The sequence below is a fragment of the Colias philodice genome, chromosome 19, assembly GCF_061535455.1.
Source record: "Colias philodice isolate Cphi_HAF_F1 chromosome 19, ilColPhil1 Martin Lab GWU primary, whole genome shotgun sequence".
Taxonomy (NCBI): domain Eukaryota; kingdom Metazoa; phylum Arthropoda; class Insecta; order Lepidoptera; family Pieridae; genus Colias; species Colias philodice.
In genome coordinates, this window is record NC_143104.1 from 10,885,947 (window position 1) to 10,907,560 (window position 21,614).

Consider the following 21,614-nt stretch of genomic DNA (forward strand, 5'->3'; position numbering starts at 1 on the left):
TCTTCCTGATTTAAATGATCTGTACGTAACCGAGATATAACGTCTGACGTACGGGTTGATAACTTATTTGAATTAAATAATTCTGTATTATATATTTCACCGGAGACATGTCTATCCATTGAGAAAATGATATCATGTTGAGTTGGATTACGAACCTCTAAAATTCCTCTGTTATTTTTAACCGATGTTAAACAATAAGGTATAACGCAATTTGAAATAAATTGTTCTGGTATTAAAGTGTCACCATTTGGTACATTAACGGGTAATTTAAGTAATTTGGAACACTCCGCTGGTAAAACGCATTCATATAAATTTACATTGGACGAATTATACATTTTAATAGGGTTAGTGGCATTACGCGTAATAAACTGTCGGTTTTTTAAGTCAATTTTCGATTCCAATTTTTCGAGCAAATCAAGGCCTATAAGTCCGTCAAATACGTCGTGAAACTTATATACAAAGAGTGTAATTTTATCAGTCTCTTGAAACTCTTTGAAACATGGTATAGTAATAGAAAAATCGTTTCTAGTAGTGGCATGTATATTAGTGACTTCGAAAGGATCGTAATTTAATCTTATATTTGAATAAAACTTTTGAACCGCTTCGGGACTTATAAATGACTGATTAGCTCCTGTGTCTAATAAAAGTTTTAATGGTGGGTCTAAAATCTGTATGTACGGTAGCTGCCTTTGTGTCTGCAAATTAATTTCTATCTTGGCTTTCTTGTGAGGCTGGCCTTCGGAAAATTCTCATTGTCTGTCGAGTCAGTTTGTTGGTTAGTATCATTACTTTCATTAGTTTCACATACGTTTTCTGATGGCATGTCACAATTTTGATCATAAATCGCGTCATAGTTAGAGTAATTATCGTCAGCATAGTTAACATAATAGTTGTTATAGTCAGCGTCATAGTAGTCATAGTATGGAGAGAATATTCATATGGTACACATTCATTAACATGGACATCACGAGTTTTAAAATAGTTAGTAGGTGGTGGGTTACCATGCTTACGCCAGTCATGTCCAGTCGAGGGTGATTCCTTCGTGACATAATGACTCACGCCACTCATTGGCGTTGGACCTTTATAATAATTTGGTTGAGGACGTTGTGGTAATCGGAATACGTTGCTATGGGGGTTATAGTTAGGTGGAATAGCTCGGAATATTTGTTGGGTACGTGTGGGCATTCTAGGAACATGCTGCTGGTTTTGAACAGGCATTCTAAATTGATACGGTGGGTTTGGTCTGACTTTAGGAGGAAACATATATGGTTGAGGTACATAGAGAGGCTTGGGTACATGAAAATTGGGTGACGGCATTAAAGAATTATTATATAAAGACTTCGGTACATTATTATGATTCGAATAATTAAATTTGGATGAAGCATCGTTTCTTTGTTGTAAGTAAATTGTATTTAATTCCTCCTGAACATACTCTAATGCTTTCTCTATTGTTTCGGGCCTCATACACCGTATACGCGACCCGAGGGGTTCTTTAAGACCCCTAACAAAAGCCTGTTTCGTCAATTTTTTATATAGGTCACGTTTTGCGTCTATAGTACTTTTAAGTGATTCATGTAAAGTTACGTAAGTCATCATGGTACTGAATAAAGACTGCAATCTATCATAAAACTCTTGGGGCGAGCTGCCGCCCTGGGTTTGTGACGCTATATCATTATACAGAGCCGTCTCGTCCCTCTGGTCAGAAAAATTGTTAACTAGGGCCTCACGGATTCCACCCCAACTATCAGGAATACCGTTAGTATTAATGAGGCGTGCCGCCGGTCCCGTGATTTTATTTAAAATGCCATTTATCAGCGATAAATTTGAAAGAGTGGACTCGGGGTCATCTTTTATATATTTAATAACTAATTGGTCGCATATTTTAATAAATCTTGTTAATACATGGGGGTTACCATCAAAATCTGGGACCACCCTTAAGCATTTAAAAATTTCTTCCGTGTCAAATGACATATTAAAACTATCAATACTTCTTATACTATCAACTAAACTATTTCTCGAGGACTGTTGGGAATTAACAGCCTCGGTACCCCGGGATTTCCTAGGATGGAAAATCGTGAAGGTTTATTCTAAAATTAATATAGGAATATAATATAGGAAAGCAACACAATAAAATAATTTTGTGCAACTCACATTAACATGGTTTCCGTATCGATGGCTGGATACTGCTGATGTTCTGGATACTCGCATGGGTTTTTTTAAAAAAACCGGTCGGCCGCGCGGGGCCTCGGAACCGATATTTATTTCGGATATCTTCCCGCCGGGCGACCCGAGTATCCTACCGACTGCGCCAGTTAAATTCACTTTACAGTGAATTCATAAAAAAATCATATATTTTAAATGATTTTAATTAAAAATAAAAATTACAAGTACGTGTTATCATGAGCACGATGCTTCACAATATATTTTAATTCTAATATTATAATCTATAGGAATAAGACGTTCTCACGATCGAAAGCACATCGTCAGCGCTTCACGTTACATATAGCGTAGGGTTGTCACATAACTTGCACAATAACTTATTTTTGTTGCTTACTAAGAAGTATACTTCAGTAGTCTCGCTGGCACAACGCTCTCGCAGAGCAAAAGCCTGTTGAGTTGGCAGTTTTGCAATTTGAATCAACGCTTATTAAGTCGCCGCTGCACTCCTCCGGCTAATTAATGGGACGTGGAATTTACTAACTATATTCTCTTTTATGTGAATACTTTAGTGCGGAGTAGTGTTCCAGCGGCCTTTACTTTGAGTTTTCATCCATCATTCTATGGCATGTTTTTGGTAGGATTATCGAGTGTTAGCATTCGCTTCTTAGGTCGATGCTGTTGGAATGTTGTCGTAATACTGATGTGGAGATGTGATCATGTCTCTAAATATGTTTTAATAGAATATATTTTGCTATCTTACACGCACATAGCTGAAACAGAGCTTTCAATTCTTGAATTTGATCTCTATTATAGTTTGAGAAATAAGTTGTTGAATAGTTAGGCACGGAATGTAACAACTTATTGTCTGTATAAAAAAATACTTGTGCATACAGAAACAGGCAACAGCATCGCATCGCTGCGCCGCGGCCGGTTGGAGTGGAGGGTGTTAGGTTTTTTCGTTACGGAATTTTTAGATTCGGTCGCCACGCTCAAGGCCCGCGATAGAAGCTATGCAATAGCTTAAAAATAAATCAGAAACCTAGGTATATAGGCTACAACTACCTTTTACTACAAGCCTTAAAATTAAACAGGGGCAAAAGCAGGGATGTTGCATGAAAATTGTTTAATATTATATTTCTCACAAACCGGCATGCACATAATATCCTTTGCTTTATATCTTTGAGCTGGATTCTATCCTGAATTATAGAATTCGTAGAAGCTGTATAATCAAACTAAAAATTAGACCGTTATACCTTTTTAAACAACCTGCATTCAAAAGGCAACGTCACCTCTGCTTTGCACCCAAAGCTTGGTGCCTCCACACATAAAAAAGTTTCAACAAAAGGTTACACAATAATGATAAATGTAAAGAGGAGATAATATTCGCACAGCGATACACCGCGGCCGCAGTATTAATGCTCTAGATACGTGCTCAATTTAACGCGATTGTTGTGTTGTGTTCCGCTTGGTACTAAGTATAACCTGTGTATAAATACAATGGTAACAGTTTGTGGCTGATAAAGATATAATGTTGTATTATTCTGTGCTAGGTACTGTTTAGAAGATAATGTCTGTGTATGAATAAATAGTGGAGATATTTTTTTGTGAATGAATTCATTGTATTTTCTCATCGTAATAATATATTTTTTAAAGAGTGAGGAAAATTTACTTTATGTAAAAAGTAGGTAACACATCATATCTAATATAAAATTAGTTTTTTCATTAAAAAAAATTCACTATCATGTTAAAACACACAAAAAGGGCAACTGTCAATCATAATTTTATATCCGTATGAAGTTATGCGTTGTTTCGTTCTTATAACTAACAACGTACATTGAAATCAAGCCTAATGTTGTCTTATCAGGAACAATTTTCTTATTGAAATTTTTTATCAGGATCGTTTTTATTAACACATCATATTGTTTCACGTTTAATTACCCACACCGAGACACCAAGTGGAGCGGACCATAGGGCAGGTCGGGCAAGATAAGGTGCCATAACTCATCGGAGCCATATTTCGGGCGGCTGCCCTCAGATTGGCCGCGATTTATGCTTCACACGTTCGCGTATAAACGTCTTTGGCTAAATGTTTTTATCAGGTGTTGTTATAGTCTTGACTTCTTATCGCTGTTATTTATTGGGGTTAAATTATCGCTTGTACATTTCGTGAATTTCAGTTTTCGAATGTGTTTGAATTTCGTTTGTTTTAATTCTGGCTTCTTTTAAGCGATATCATCGCGTTGTTGTGTCTGACAAAATGCAATCGTATAGGTACTTACCACTCCTGTTTCTGCAAGCGCTTATCATATGGGCTTCAGAAGCTGCATTTAACATTAATTGGTAAATTTTCTTGGGTACTATATTGCTAATACTTATTATAATACAATGATAGAGCCATAGAGCTAACCATAGAGTTAATGAACCATAATTTATCAGCCCATATTAAACCAATACATTTTTAACACCCAACGCAAGTACTTCAAAATTTTTTAATTCCTTTAATTCCGTGCCTACTTTCGCAACTTTTCCTCAAAATTTTCCCAGAAAGATTTACAGTAAATCCGTCCTATTGTTGAAGATAATTCAAGGCCACTTCTCGAGTCGCATTCTCCACGGACGCATCTAAATAATTTAATAGCTGTCTCAGAGCGAACGAACGCCGCTCTGGGAATAATTTACCAAGTCATAATTTCTTTGTTGAATCTATGTAGCTTATTCCGATTAAGAAATCTTTCTGCGAGCGACGTTCGCAACGTTTTTACAAATTAACGGCAAAAACAGCGCATTGTATGTGTTTGTAGCATTGTAGTTACTTAATTATATGCATAGGATGTTCTGTGGTATAGCGCTTGACGAAGATAAATTTATAATTCTAAATTTGGCCGGTCAAAAGGTCGGTCTGACTTTGACCTTTTTACATTCGACAGTCTCCGATCCACTGCGAATATGATGGAAACTTTAGGCAAATCTGTGTTGAAATATAATAATAAACATGATCTAATTATCATGTACATATTAATGGCAACCAATAACAGCAGCTATATAAAAGCAGTAAGCGAAATATACTACTAAAACTTAGAAAGAACATCGAAAATGCTATATAATATGTCGCAGGCAAATTGTAGGTATTATTTCGCCGTTCATAAAAGCTCGGCATTTTGTAATATGTCGAGAATTTGTAATCAGAAATTTTTCGTTTGGATAAGGGGGGTGGGTTCGTGTTTTTAAAACTACACAGAAATAGGAGCCAAACGAAGTGGGGCTCCGTCGGCTCGCAACCGTTTTTTGTAAAATTTTGGAAAAAGTAAATTCTCAGCATATTACAAAATGCCGAGCATTTGTAAACGGCGAGATTATACAATTTGCGTGCGACATAATAATATATAGTACCTTTATCAACGAATTTCACATTCATACTAATCAACAAATTAGTGACTTGTTATTTAAAATCTTCACATTCTCATGTATCTCTTTAATCATTATACAGGGTGTCCCACTATTGGTATACTAAGCGCGAAGGGACTTGTAGTTTTGCATACACTGATCACGTAAAAAATACTTAAACAACAAAATTACGTCAAAATTTTTTTGCTAAATTTTTCCTGAAAATCCATGTTTTCTTCTCTAGCTTCGCGCAGCCGGCATATACCGCTTCTCTAATGTGAGCATTTTGTCTATGAAAACATAATCTTAAACGATATCTCACATGCGGGTGGCAAATTTGGGCGTGTTGCTTGTTAGGGGTGTACACATAGAGCTTTAAGAATTCATCTCTCCGAAAAAAAAATGCGTCTGGAATTTTATAAGTATTTTTTACGTACTCAGCGTATGCAAAACTATAACCTCCTTTGAGCTTAGTATACCAAAAGTGGGACACCCTGTATAAGCAAAATATGATTATAATATAATTATAATATATTATGTAAGCAAAATATGATTTCACAGAACGAAAATCCAAGTTTATTGACACGTAACGAGTGCTCTAAATATCGATATAAATGCTCAAGTTACTAAAGGTAAACATTAATTTCGATTTGGCACAAATTACGTAAACACGGCTTGTTTAAGTTAAAACATCAAACGACTTACTAACATTTAGCTTGTTGATTTATATTTGATACTCGTGTAACTATGGTGATGCCACTGATTAAAATATATATTCAAGCACGCATATAAATAGTAAATACGAAGGATTAGGTAAGTACACAGGGTAAGTACATGTTTTAATCATAATAACTATTTATAGAAAAAAATATTATTTTATTCTAAAACGCGCGTGTGTACTATGTGATGCGTATAATGACGTCACACGCTGACGTCACGGTGTCTCTCTTATTTTTATTAAATTTTATTTAAGGTTAACAAAAAGGACCTTTAATGAAACTAGAACTGTCGTAGTTTTATTAACATAGTGCACAATACATACATAATATAGAAAAATAATTATTAAACATGTCTTATAAACATTTTTATAATGTGAATAGTGTATGTGTGCTTTTAGTAAATAAATTTTAATTTAAGTAATTTAACTAGTAATATTTAATTCTTAAATGCAAACCAGTATTCTAATTTTTTGCAAGCCGATTAATATCTGTCTTATACTTGTAACTAATAGCCATGCTAATAGTGCTCTATGTTTACATTTTACAAGCAAGATGTAGTCTTGTATTTCTAATTGAATTTCTTTTGTATACAGATAAGATAGGTCACTGCAGCACTGATACCATAATATTATAAGATTTAAAGTTTGTAATACACTATAAGGCTATTTTTTTAGTTTTATTAATATTTTATTCGTATGTATAAATAAAGTTACTGGTTTTGATTCATCATCATTAGATAATAATGAATAGAACAAGTTAAGTAAAAGCGATTTCATTTTAATATTCTACCTATTTAGTCATAATCTCGCTATAATCCCTGTAAAAATACTCTCTATAGACTATACTCATTAAAGCGTTACCAATTCATTCAAATACAAATTTTACAGCATGTATTCTGTTAAATACCTAAGTACACACCATCGCGTGTTTAGACGGCATCTAGTTACAATCCGACCAGTTTCTGCAAAGCTTAATGCTCTTTTACGTCAGTAATTATCGTTTTAAGCTTAGTGGGGCTCCAATGGCGATTATCATGCTCATCTTTATGCAAGTAGGGTAGTTAATTTATATGAAGCTATTTTGCTCAAAGACACTAGGGTTAATTCTGTGCGAATAACGTTCGTGGTATAGCTGGGGGATAGTTCAATGGACAGTGATTCATATGAGTCGAAAAGTTTAAATAGTGTAAGTTTGAACTAGGTATTTGTAAAATATATTTCGTATTATAATTAAAAAAAAATTACACGTTATACATCTGTACCATTGCTCTTTCATTTCAATTATTTCTTTAGTAGGTATTGTGGATGAATATGATGCGTGAAGTGACTCTTAAATAATAAAATATCGTGCTCGTTCTTCATTAATTAGGTATAATCTTTCCTGTAACATCGACGTTTTAAAATAATAAATAAGTTATTCTGTGAATTTCATTAATTCAGAAATCTACTCAAACAATTTTTATGTAACACTTCGGATGCGGACATACAAAATTTAATATTTTCCTTCCCAACTATATTTCCATGAAACCACAAAATTATGTCTCATACAGGACGGATGCTTTTCAACAGAACGTAAAATTGGTTCATCAGCCTTTACATATAAATGCCTCATATATCATACAGTTAATATAATAACGTATTGAAAAATGTAATATAAAATTACATTACCCTTACTCATCATTACCCACAACTGGAAATAAATTCTTATTACAATGGGATAGGGTTCGGAATGGTTTATAGGGGATCGCTCGACCATTTCATGTTTTATTCATACTCTGAATAGTTGTTTGTCTAAATTTGACGTAGCATAGTTCAAGTATTGAAATGGTGCCAGAAAACTCGGACGGTTAGATGCAGTGTTATATACTAGGGTTTTATTTAAGCAATTTTTGGAAACATCGTTTAACATGTTAAAGAGTGCTCGTGTAATTGGTGTATGAAAACCTAAATATTTGGAAGTGCTGTAGATTTTGTTTCTTTACCTAGAGTGGTGTTTTCCTATTAAGTATGGATATTTTATAATTGTTTATGTTATGTAGCAATATATTTTATTTTCAGCTCCTAACGCAATTAAAATTACCTTAAAATTATTTTGTTAGTTATTTTGAATATTAAAATAAAATTCAAATTTCTGTCTATTCATAATGACTATGACTAAATAAATGTTGTTACGTAAATAATAATATGTTTTTGAATATCTATTAGATAAATACTTTTTTGTTTAAATTTTACAATTAGCATAACCTAAAATAAAAAACGCAATGCATTTATTAACTCCGACAAGACTCCGACCAAACAAAATTGCCCAAACTCACCAATAAAACACAAATAGACGTTCAAATAACGTATCTTAAATGTAAGCAAAATCGGAATAGGCAATATCATCGGGAGACAAAGAACGGGGATAAAGGCAGCCTGTAAACGCTCGAAAACACATAAAAAAGCCGCATCAAAATTCACTTTCTTCGCAGTGCCGGGGCATAAACCCGCGAATGTTTGCGGCGGTGATAAATAAAATGAATTCGCGTCAATTTCATTCAAATAACACCCGGAGTTAAGGCCGCGTTTCCATTGTGATCTGCTTGCGAGTTGCGTGTGACGTCACTGAAGCGACAGTCTATTCTTTTTCTTGTGAATTGTGAAACTACGTAGTAGGTAGGTACTTGGTTAGATCGTCAAAACTGGTAAGGTAAAAAGTTACCTTACCAGTTTTGACGATCTAACCAAGATGAGAAAGCAGACTGAAATCAAGTGGATAATGCGGACGATGTCGTGCAATTGTTGCATCTATTTTTTATTATTACATGCGCGAATAAGATTTTCACATTTGTGTAGTATCTTACATCATCAACGGATGTACTAGGCTCATACTGAAGTATCGATCGAGACAAACAAAACTTAGCTATTTAGTGACAATACGATAAGAAAATACAAAGACTTTTTTTCTCTTATAAAGGTCTTCTTGGAAATAGAAAACTTTATTAGACAGGGATCGAATCCAAAAAGACATTCAAGATAAATTAAGTATCCTAATTACTTGTATAATGGAAACGCAACTTAATATTGGTGATTCCGGGAATGTTAAATCCTTAAGTAGATATCGCGATGGTTGTAATCGATTTATTGAATAAGTAATTATTTCTCTTTCGCTTTTCTGTGTTTGATACATAAACTGTTAAAGGAAAGTACGTGGAATTACGTGATAAAATTGCTATTGTTAAGATTGATCGGTAAAAATTTACAAATAATAATGTATTTAAATAATTTTCGTTCACCTTAACCCGGCGTCATTGAGGTTGGGTCAAAATGACCCGGCTTGTTTATAATTTACAATATCTTTGTAATTACGTGCACGATTGTGCTGTTCTTTGTAGTAGCTGGAGCTAATAATGTACATTAAATGATTCTTTGCGAGCATACCTTATTATTTTTCTAAGTACATTTTGCCTATACATACGTAGGCCGTTAGTGGAGGCTCCATCAAAGTCCAGTTTAGAAGTTAAATCAGATTTTATACATTATTTAAATTATATTTATTTAATAGTAGCCTACTACTAAATCTTCCCATTCCAATTTCCAAGCGACTCAATCAATCAATCGAAAGATAATCGTGGTACACCGAACGCTCCCAAAAACCTATGTCAATTAATTTACACGCTCCATTTTTTCCAAACTACAGCACAGCTATCCGCAATCTTCCAGTTAAAATTTACGGCGTTGATAAAATATAACTCAATCTGGTGGAAAACACCGCCACCAATATTCAATTTATTTTCTAACTGCTGTGACTTCAAACTATGTAACCACAGGGCAGAAAGTTGGCTGCGCGGATTTAAATTCTACGTGATGTCTGCTAGTTTTATAATGAAATCATGTTCAGTTCGACATGAGTTTCATAACAATATTAATGTTGGTTGGTGATGGATATGTATTTAATGATGATATAGTTCAAATATTTTTTTGGTATTTCGAGGTGTATGATATTTGTAACGATAATAGATCGTAAAAGTATTTGCATTAAATTATATAACTAGAGAAAAAGATTCAATCCAAAGTTAAACATCAATCATCTTTTGTAAGTAACTAATTAAGACAGAACTACCAAATCTTATATTTTCTTTTTCAAATAACTTTATAGATGTATTCTGACATTGGTCCTTCGAGCCAGATACTTTACTATATTATTCGATAAACATAATCCATCTTTTGTCACAACATCGAGAAAAATATATCGGGATAAAATCTTCAAAAAACGCCATCAAATAAAAGAAACGATTGCGTGATGACTTTTTGCTTTTTATATGATATTGGAGAGACGAGTCACGCTGCATCAGCAACACTTATTCGTGAACGTGATTGCATTCTCAAATTGAGGATTACCTCTAAATAGTATATAGAAGGTTTAAAGAGATATAGATCTCCAGACACCTCAGCAACATTAGGAAATGCGAATTGCGAATTATAAAATATATACCACGTAGACTTGTGCGATGTTGTCGCCAAGATGAAGATTTCCAAAGGCAAAAATTAATTAGTTAGGCGTATTTTTTTCAATCTTAAATTAGATATTCACATAAAAAAACTAATTATTCTCAATTTACACACCCTGTATAATATTTGCAGCTTTTTTACCCAGCTACTCAGTGAAACGTATAGAAATAGAAACAATACGGAAGCATGTAAGCTGCTCTGTGCACCCGGCCCTCAAGGGACGGCCACTGATTGAAAAAGAAAACAGCTTGGCCGATTGATTCTTTGTACCCTCACCCTGTATATCTTGTCTTTTATAGTCCAGGAGCTGCTGAGTTAGTGCTTTTATTTGTTCAAATGTAAAAAGTGAAGTCCCGTGTCCCCTAGTGGGGTAAGGGGCAGATGCATTATTCATACATCTGTTTCACTGATCGATTTTCTTTAGGGACAAGTAGGTGATCAGCCTTCTGTGTCCTGCCAGACCGAGACATTTTTTTTTTCTTCGTCTCCACCGGGAATCGAACCCAGGACCCCTCGGTTCTACGCTCACGCGTCAACCACTGTACCAAGGAGGCGGTCTGTTGTTGGCTGTCTGTTCAAATGTGGTTTAAAGTTTTCTTTTTGAACTAATCGTTTGTAGAATGTTTCCCTATTAATGATTTTAAATATATATTCTAAACTGTATGCAAATTCTAACCAAATAGACGAACACGTAAACTCTAATACATTGTATGTTCACATTAGAATGAGCTTTGGATAATATTAAGTGCAAGCTTAATCATAAATCAAGTGAGAGTGGCTATTTGGTGACTTTAAGAATTCATTAAACATTAAACTGAAAATAGAGTACCTAACTAGAATGATGATCATTATTAATTATCAAACCAATTAAAATATTATGAAAAAAATATGAGAACAACACAGGATTAAATACAAGAGTACAAGAAGTTGGAAGAAACACAATACATTATTGATATACGAACAGTTTGAAAAAAATAAAATAATTTTATCATCACCTCCTACACTACACGCCTCCCAGTCGACAAACACTAGCCGTTCCGGTGTTCTCGTTATTCTCCTACACTATAACGCTGTATGCAAACTGTACATTTCCTTCTCTTTTAAAGAGTTCATATAAAAATTTTGCATGTTTTTTCCTTTGCTATTTCAAATGCGAATATAATATATTGTGGTAAAATAATAAATCAATTTTGGATTTTAAAGGTATTTAGAAGTATTTTATAATTTAAATTAAACACATAATTTACAAGTTTAGGTATGCGTGTGATATAGAGGTGGAAAAGCTTGTTATCAATAGTCGCCTTTCTTACATAATATTATTATATGCAATATTATCATGAATTGTTGAATACTTTTGCAGTACATAATAAAAAATCCTTTATTAATTCATCAAAATTTCAATACAATGATGTAAAATTGTGATGCCAGTACTTACATAAAATCATGTTATACATTAATCAAGCATTAATCATTACGCATCATAGTGAATAACAACTTCAAAATAAATGACGTCATATTTCAGTCAATATTTCCAAAAAAATCCTATTTAAATATTTCATAACTTGATTTTTATTTCCCAGCATTTCCGCGAACACGTCCGAGTGTGGTCGAAGTTTGACAGTCTGTCAGGCGTCGAGACGAATCTGTCAGAGTTTCTGACAGCCGAGTGGCAAGTTGGGTTTATGGATGGTTTATGGTAACAAAGGTAAAATATCTTTCCAAACTGAATTGAAACTAGTTTCGCGTAGTTTTCGCGTGAAAGTTTGTGATGATATACTTCAAGCATTTCCGGCATTTTAATTGTAGTTTGAAGCCAAAATGCTTTCTAATTATTCCTTATTACATATTAGATTAGACTCATTTTATTTAAGAATAACAGACAAGAGTACACATAACAGCCATACAGACAGACAATAATACACATAACAAATGAAGAATTCCTAAAAAATTGAGTTAAATTATAGTCTTTGTAGCGGCTTGTATTTTGGATAGCTAAATGAAACAACGGATTGACAAACTCTTTATATTGCAGCCAATTACCAACTAAAGTACAAGTGACAATACATATTAACATATTAATGTTACATGACACATGACCCAATAAGTAAAGTGTAATGTGCTGAAAGCACAGCCTTAATAACAAGTAACTTTACTTTCCAATCTACTTACATAACCATGTAAATAATAATAGTTTAAAAAAACTAAAAAACACGCTTTTTATAGAAAACCGAACTAAAAAATAGAAAATTTTATCAAATTAGTGTATTGTCATCGGTCCTCAATAAATCTACAAAGTTTGAACGAAATCTGACCGTTTAAAGTGGGTCAAAATCGCGCCCAAAGAAGTCGGTTACAAACATACAAACATACAGGTGAAGCTAATATAAAGCGTGTAATAATAACAAAACTTAAAATTAACCTTGCTTATTCAAGTGATTACCAAAAAAGTACATATTTTATTCATTTTCCACGAACAAAATTCCGAAATAACACAAAGGGAAAAAACACTTAATGTTAATAAAGATATTCCCAAGTGAATGATTATAGAGAATCCATAACCCAACAAAATCCGAGATAAAAGGAAATATTCGGAATTCGGCCTGTATTCTGATCACGAACGTATAACGTACTATGCTTATATTGCTACTAGTTTTGCACCCGGCTTTTGTTTATGGAGATAATATTATTATTATACGTAATTCGTACAGAATAAGTATTATATTATTATGAATATACACAGTCTAATCTGGGTTATAGTAATATGTGTATTATATTGTTTTGAGAAATTGAAACGTATGAAACAAAACATGTAACATAATATTATGATTGTTTATTTAACACTTATATTAATTATTTCAATAAAAATAAACTTTATTAATAAATCTTGCCTTTCATCCCGGGCTTTAATTTCACAAACATAATATTTTCTTGTTTTTTTTTTTTCCATACACTAAGATAGTTTAAACACGTATTGATTATTCAAATCATCCTGAACCATCCTATACTTTTGAAACCTTGTAAAACACAAATAATCGCGCACCGATGGTTTCAGAGCACAAAAAAAATCATTCCTTTTATTTAATAACTACACAGCCTTTTGTCTTTAGCCCTCAAATAATGTTAACCCTTTAAATTTGCTTAAGCTCGTTTAAAAAGAAATCCCTTTCAATTTGATAATTCAATTTTTCATTTCAACAAGCGATCATTACTCTCAGCTTATAATAGTCTTTAAATAAAAAATTGTGCCTCATTTAGAATACTTTTAGGAAAAGTTTTTACAGTACTTTTACAAATATATTTATATCCGAAGTTTTTAGCAAAGGTTTTATGCTTGAGCAGGTGTTTTGCTTAGTAACATCGTGGAATATAAAACTGATAACTAATTCCTAACTCAAAGTATTTTTAAAATTATACAAAAACAATGTCCAAGTTTTGAACACAATAATCAAGCGTATTTTAATGCTAGCGAAAAAAGTTTTTATAACATAACTAATTTATACTCAAACGAACAACATAGGTAATATTTAGCGTTAATTTACTGTACGCTATTCTTTTCCCTTTTCTTTTCCTTTACTATTATAGTCATATCACTTCATGGCACATGTATAAGTGTAAAATAAATCACTCAGAATCATAACTTTATATAAAACTAGCGGTCCGCCCCGGCTTCGCCCGTGGTACATGTTTACGTTTTCTCTACATAAGAACCATCCTCGTACTTCAAGGAATATAATAAAAAAAGAATTATCGAAATCGGTTCAGCCGTTCTCGAGTTATGCGCTTACCAACACATTTTGCGATTCATTTTTATATATAAGAGAAGATGCTATAAAAAATGCTTACACAAACATAAAAATTTACAAATAAGCAGCGAACACTGAATTTATACAATAAGTATGGATGAAGGAATAACAGTTGTATTCGAGATATCTGAGAGAATATGCTAAGTAAGACATCGATACAGAAGTTGTGAAAAGCAAAGAGCTGTTTGTCCAGTTATCGCTCGGAATCAAATGGCGAAAGCAAATCTGTGCCACGAGTGGTGCAAGAAATAAGTAAACAATATTATATTCATGATACTTCAAACTATCCAATATTAAATTTAAAATTTTAGTTTGTGATTTGTGTATGTTTGTTACTCCTTCACAAGAAAACCACTGAAAGGATTTGATTGACAGAATAACACTGCAACTGGGACGATGTCCGATTAACTCATGAAAATGAGTATATGCAATTTAAGCACTGTGATGGATACTGCAATCGGAAAAGGCTGAGTGTAGCTGGGTGAACATCTAGTGATAGGATTATATTATGCATAGATTAGAAGAAAAGATAAGAAATAGTTTTTATATGTTGTGTAGAATGTGTGCCCATTTATATAATTTAAGAGTTAAAAATGGATACCTTGTTTAATCATTCCTACATGTAAGACCTTATCAAAACCACTACCATGAGATATTCATCAGTCATCGTATCATGTGAAAGAAATACAATAAGTATATAGTACCTACGTACCTAAGTTCAAGCGTGAACCACGACCCTTTAAGCGCAGTAAGCTATTATAAATAAGATAAAACTATCATTATTCACGATATATTATGAATCCTCCTATGACTTGTGCTGTTTCAAGGCATTCGATACCGAGCTTTAGTCTACTAACACTGCTATTTATATCTTCATTTGTTCACAAATATCAACAGTTTGAATTATGGTTTCCCTAATTGAGTAAATAAGCTAGTTACTTAAATTAATTGGTTTAGATTCTACTGTTTTTCTCGGTATATTTCGTTAAAAAAATTGTGTGATTATTTGAAATGTGTAGGTACCTGTTAGTGTTTTTTAATGTAAAATATTGCAAATGCGTATTAAATATATTATCATACAAACACATTAAAATTTGTAGTTTGCATCCTTTTTTGTTGCAGGAAAACTTACCTGTGGAAAATGTATGATAAATTAAATTTTATTTCTTAAGCCTACTTATCTTACTGCTATTATAAACAGCAGCTGCATCTGTAATAAAATGTTTAATTTGTAATTAAACATTTTATCTTCTTTATATATAAAAATGAATCGCAAAATGTGTTGGTAAGCGCATAACTCGAGAACGGCTGAACCGATTTCGATAATTCTTTTTTTATTATATTCCTTGAAGTACGAGGATGGTTCTTATGTAGAGAAAACGTAAATATGTACCACGGGCGAAGCCGGGGCGGACCGCTAGTTTATTTAATAAAGATAAGCTTAAAATGTATCTAGCAAAGTCCTTTTTAACGAAGATATACTTAAAAAATTTTAAACTCCGCTCCTGTTGGTCTTAGCGTAATAATCAGCTATACCTATAGCCTTCCTCGATAAATGGGCTATATAACACCGAAAGAATTTTTCAAATCGGACCAGTAGATCCTGAATTTAGAACAAACAAACTCTTCAGCTGTATAATATAAAACAATAGTATAGATTTATTTTGAGTATATCGAAAGCCTCTTTTAACTTTCATAAGACAACCCAATTTTTTTATTTCCATTAGTGAGAAAATTTCACGAAATTTTGTCTATCAGCTACTTCACCGTTCAATTTCATTAGTTTACCAATTACAACGGCAACGTCTATACTAAATGATAATAATATGAAATTTTGTAAAATTTAAGACAGAAAGACGACAACAACATCTTCACATGCAAATTCAAAAAATACAGATTTAAACACTTAAGTATAAATATAACGGCTAGACGGAAAGTAGGTAATGCTGAGTGGTAAGTCAGGAGCGCGTGAAAAGTCAGAGGGTGTGCTGTAACAGACGAACATCGGATGACGTAATACGACTCAGTCTGAGGCTGGATGCGAGCCAGATGCGAGCTGGGATAGACCGAGAGACGACTGTGGAATGATGTATTTTATCTGAGCGTGAAAATTGTGGGATTAAAATAATAAAAATCGGTAAAGTGCTAGTCGGACTGGTGACAGTACAAATAAGCTATTTCTTTTACTTACACGGTTCATGAAAAAAATTTAGGTGACAATTGGGCGGACAGACAGATATAAGCGAACTTGTTGTTTGTAAAAAGTGCTTGCGATTAAATAATGCATGGTGAAAAAAACCTTCAAAATATTTATTTAAACAGGGATGTGATAAAACAATTACAATAGTTATCCAATAATTAGATGTTTTAATGCCCAACTTGGTAAATGTTTTATCTCAGCTACAAATATAAAAATAATAACAATAACCCGTAGCATAAAATAAATAAATATCCATCAGTAGGTAATAGAATACCGCTTAAATCATTTCAGTATAATTCGCTGTTATACAGTCAATGATGATCATTTATGATTAGTAACAGAAATTACTAATATCTATATTGATAAAGGTTCTGATATTATAATAATATGTATTTGTAAAGCAATTACATCAAATATTGAACACTATTAATGTTTCAGCGATCAAATTTATCTTTCATAATGTTAAGCTATCAAAATTGTTATTTAATTAAAATTGCTGATAGTTATTCAATTAAAATTTGATATAAGTTTTTGATAAACAAGGTTTTACTCAAAGTTTTAATATTATAAAATATACACACAAATTGTTGTGTATCTAATAATTAAATGAAGATGATATTTTACGTTTTATTAATCACATTTCGCCATTTCATAAAACAACAAACAACTATCCCTCATTATAAAGTTGCCAGTAAAGCAAAGCAGATAATCCCTCGAAAATGAATCCCGTATGTTATTTTTCAATCACGCTCCTGGAGTAGGCCGAGAGGCGCTCCGTCAACGTCCTACTACTTCAATTTAATAACATTCCCGCGCAAACTGAGAAAACGTTATTAACTGGAGAAAGCACAACCCTTTCACCTTTGATCGCAAAACTTGAGCATAGTTTTTAACTGAAAATTATCTCGTCAAGGTTTTCTGGATCGCTCGCGTAATTAATTAAACTGTGATGTTATGTGTTGCTGTATAGATAGCACAGAAGAACATAAACATGTTTCAAATATAATAATATTATGTAGTCTCACAATCATAAAAAATGTATTTGTTCAATCTTGCGAAAGATTTTGACTCTTAGTTCTAGTAGTAGTAGTAGTAGAAAATTCCTGTAAAATAAGGGCTTCGTATAAGAATGTTATACGGATTATAAATATACGGATGTAAATGAATTTTGTATTGTACACAAGCCTAATTTCGATTAATACAAGTGCAAACTCGATCTTTGCTCAAGCAATCAATTAATCATATCTGGTGGCTCTCTCTGATTAAAATATGTAGACAAGATTCGGATGCATCATTAAAAATTGCACAACCTCTCAAAAGATCTATAAATATAATGTTTAATTTAAGATGATGTTGACATAAAATGGTACACATATCACATAACATAACCCCCTAATCTCCAAACACGCAAAGTTTATCAGAGCAAGTGAAATAGATACATCAATCCAGTCCTCTGCTGGCGATAAAACCTTTTTTACTGCTTCTCCAGACTTGCGACGTAAGCGTAATTCAATCAAATCCAACTGTAACTTATATGCGAACATTTATCGTTTTTACGTTTGAGCCATTTCGCTGAGGGCCTCGGAGGAATTATTTTGCCTTAGTTTTATTACCCGCTATTTTGCGTTGACTGGCGCACTAAAACTTTTTAGTAAGTTTTTATGTACTGTGATAGTGATTATTTAAATTGTCTAATCAAATTGCGAAACTTTATCATTCTCGTGATAAAAAATAATTTAAAAATAAAATCAGTATTAAAATGAATATTATATTGCTTAAGTTTTTACCAAATAAAATAACAGCATAATCTGATTAACATAGCTATTTACAAACTATACCACAGTGAACAAAAGCGTGTACAAGTTTCCACTACTTCGAAACAAAACGCAAAATGTTATAACACTGTTATTGTTTTAAAAATATTTGCACTTCGCAAAAGTAGCATTAAAATCTAAATAACATGCAAACAAGAGTAATTCAAGTACACGATTCTTACATTACAAGAATAATTCACAATTTTAAAACAAAAGCACGAAACTCTGCCAAGAAAGCCTTTGTGACATCTTTCAAATCGCTCCTTTGAGATAAATGACACCTTTTAATACAGTTTCAACTCAATAGCAACGTTTTAAAATTCACTTTTCCATAACTGGAAATAGAGAGGTGTGATGGTCAAATAGAAACCTTAAGTGCAAACAATACAGTTGTTTTTACAATAAAGATTGTTTCGAGTCTCAGATGTGGGCTTCCACAGACAGTCCACGTCATAGAGTCGACATTTTTATAGATAATAGTAAAGAGAAGTGAAATTCTTTGGTGTATGCAACCACGCAACATGTTAAGTATTGTTCACTTTCGTAGCACTTAAATAGATATGTGATGTATGTTTCTTTAAACAAGCAAAATATCCTTGTTAAAAGTCATGAAAACATTGCTTGTATGTCAACTGTTCAATAATAAATAATCATTATTATAATACGCTACAATATTTCTATAAGTATGCAGTTGCATAATCGATTATACCCACTATAACAACGCCTTTTCATAAATTTAATAATCTAAACAACTGGTTAAAATCTACCACATTAAGACCAACATACATTATATACCCATACATACACGTTTATTGTCCAATACACACTTTTAACTCAACATAAAATGCATCGCTTTCTATCCATAATTCTACGTCACAATTCAGAATTTCCCATTTCCCTTATAAGCACTAAAATGTTATATGATACATTCTGTAATATTGGGGATGCGCTATTTTTAATAGCCCATTGTGAGCCTTTATGCGATGACATCGCTTTCATTAAAATAGAAGGGTCACCTGCTACGGAAACTGCCATTATTGACGGTATTTTCAGGGCAGCGCAATTGAATTATGACGTCATAGGAAAGCGTTTGTAGCGGGAGAGATAACTAGTTTTTATCGTTACAGTGTATTTATTGCTTTTTGGCTCGATTGTTGTATCGTTGGTACAAAGTAAACTTGAATAAATTGAAGGGTAAAGATTTACGCGTAAAATTACACTTTATTAGAGTCATGTTGAAGTATATTCATAAAATTAGACATGACTCATATTAAGTAATTACAAAATGAGCACTAGAAAATAATTTACTTTGATTAACATAATTAAGCCTTTTTGAAGTTGAAGTTATTTGAAACATTTACGTAAATAAGCAAGTGAAAAAAGAGTGTTAAGCTAAAATGTTGTTGAATCAAGTTCATAAGTAACAAGCTCAAGTAATAACATGTTCATTACATTTCTAATTATTATTATTATTCGTTTATATATAAAGTTGATCAATCTAAGTAACAGATGTTAAGTACTGTACCCTCTATTGCAGACTAGTTTTTGTTAAAGCAGCAAACTTTTTGTTTTTCTGAGTCTTGCAAAAAGATTAGTAAATTAGAGACGGTACAGTTGTGTTCAACCTTTTCTATGATTTTGTCTAGATTCAATACCCCTTCTGTGCAAAAGGTTTCTTTTGTTAAGTTTATGTATGGTTTATAGCTTATATGAAATTGTAAATTCTAAATGTGATAACAACTTAAGTTTAATATCTATCACGCCATCGGGTTTTTTTTATTTAACCTCTATTCAGTGTTAACTTGCGCTCCTTGGCTTTCATTGCAACATGCACTAATGCGTTTCTGTAACCATATCACAGATTAAAAAATGCCACATTATAATAATAGAATACTTCTATTATTATAATGTGGCATTATAATAATATAATACTGGGAATGCCACATTATAATAATAGAATACTTCTATTATTATAATGTGGCATTATAATAATATAATACTTCTATTATTATAATGTGGCATTCCCACAGATTCGCTAAAATATAAACAACGAATTCCGCTATAATTAATAATTATACAAGTAAAACTTTATCCCCAAAGGTTTGCGATCTCTTAGAGAATTAGTGCTTCAGATCAAAGCTCAGCTATTCAGTGGAGTGGCGTGAAATAGTGTTATCCTCTTAAGTTAATACATGTACCGTTAAATACGATTCTGAGATCGCCCCTAAGCGTTTAGCAGTGTATGGGAATGTATTGTTGTGTATCATGAGGGAAACTTAGATTTAAACGGGTTTTAAATCACTATGGATACTTTGCTGTAGCAGATAATTAAGGGAGAATTGAATTAAGTTGAAAGATGTAGCTTGGATAATTGATAACGATGATAATGCTGACCGGAATTCAGAATTATCTTTACCATCAATACAACATTATACATAGTATTTTTTTATCAATATGAGCTAACATATTATAACTATAACAAAACATAGATCGGATAAGCTAGCATATAGCCGAAATAGCTGATGCAATATCGACGGAACTTTCATTATAAACAAATCAAAATTAACAAAAGAATACGATAATAATAAGTCAGCATACATTTAGAATTAACGCGGCCAATGTCGTAGTCGTCAATTAGAATGTAATGTAAAAAAACAATACTGTATAAAAATAAAACAAATTAAAGACCCACAACCGTTATAATTCTCTACAATTAAGTATTTTAAAACTTTGAGTTTGCAGCATTTTCAGTTAATGAGCCTAGAATACCACTGCAATTATAAAGTTTCTAATGAAAACAAAATTATATTCTTATAAACTCTCCCTAATTGAGATTAAAGTATGTGTTATATCTTTAAAACAGTACTTAACAAAAATGGTTAGAAATTCTAAATATTCGCTCTCTTTGAAAACCTTCACATCTCAAGTTATTTATCAATATCTCCAGAGCCGAAACATTTAGCTGACCACAATACAAAGGCTGTACTCCATTGAAATGTTACATTTTTTAGGCCTAACCTTGCAGTTTTTAGAGGACGCAATTT

At 32.5% G+C, this 21,614-nt stretch overlaps 1 protein-coding gene across 1 annotated transcript in view; it reads left to right on the plus strand.

Annotated features, from left to right (window-relative positions):
• Nucleotides 1–1,128: 1,128 nt before the first annotated feature.
• LOC149480185 (uncharacterized) overlaps nucleotides 1,129–21,614 on the plus strand; it is a 31,567-nt gene continuing 11,081 nt past the window's right edge. The window contains exon 1 of the mRNA XM_089707663.1: nucleotides 1,129–1,274. Within this exon, the coding sequence (XP_089563789.1) occupies nucleotides 1,129–1,274 (146 nt within the window). The remainder of the gene's footprint in view (nucleotides 1,275–21,614) is intronic.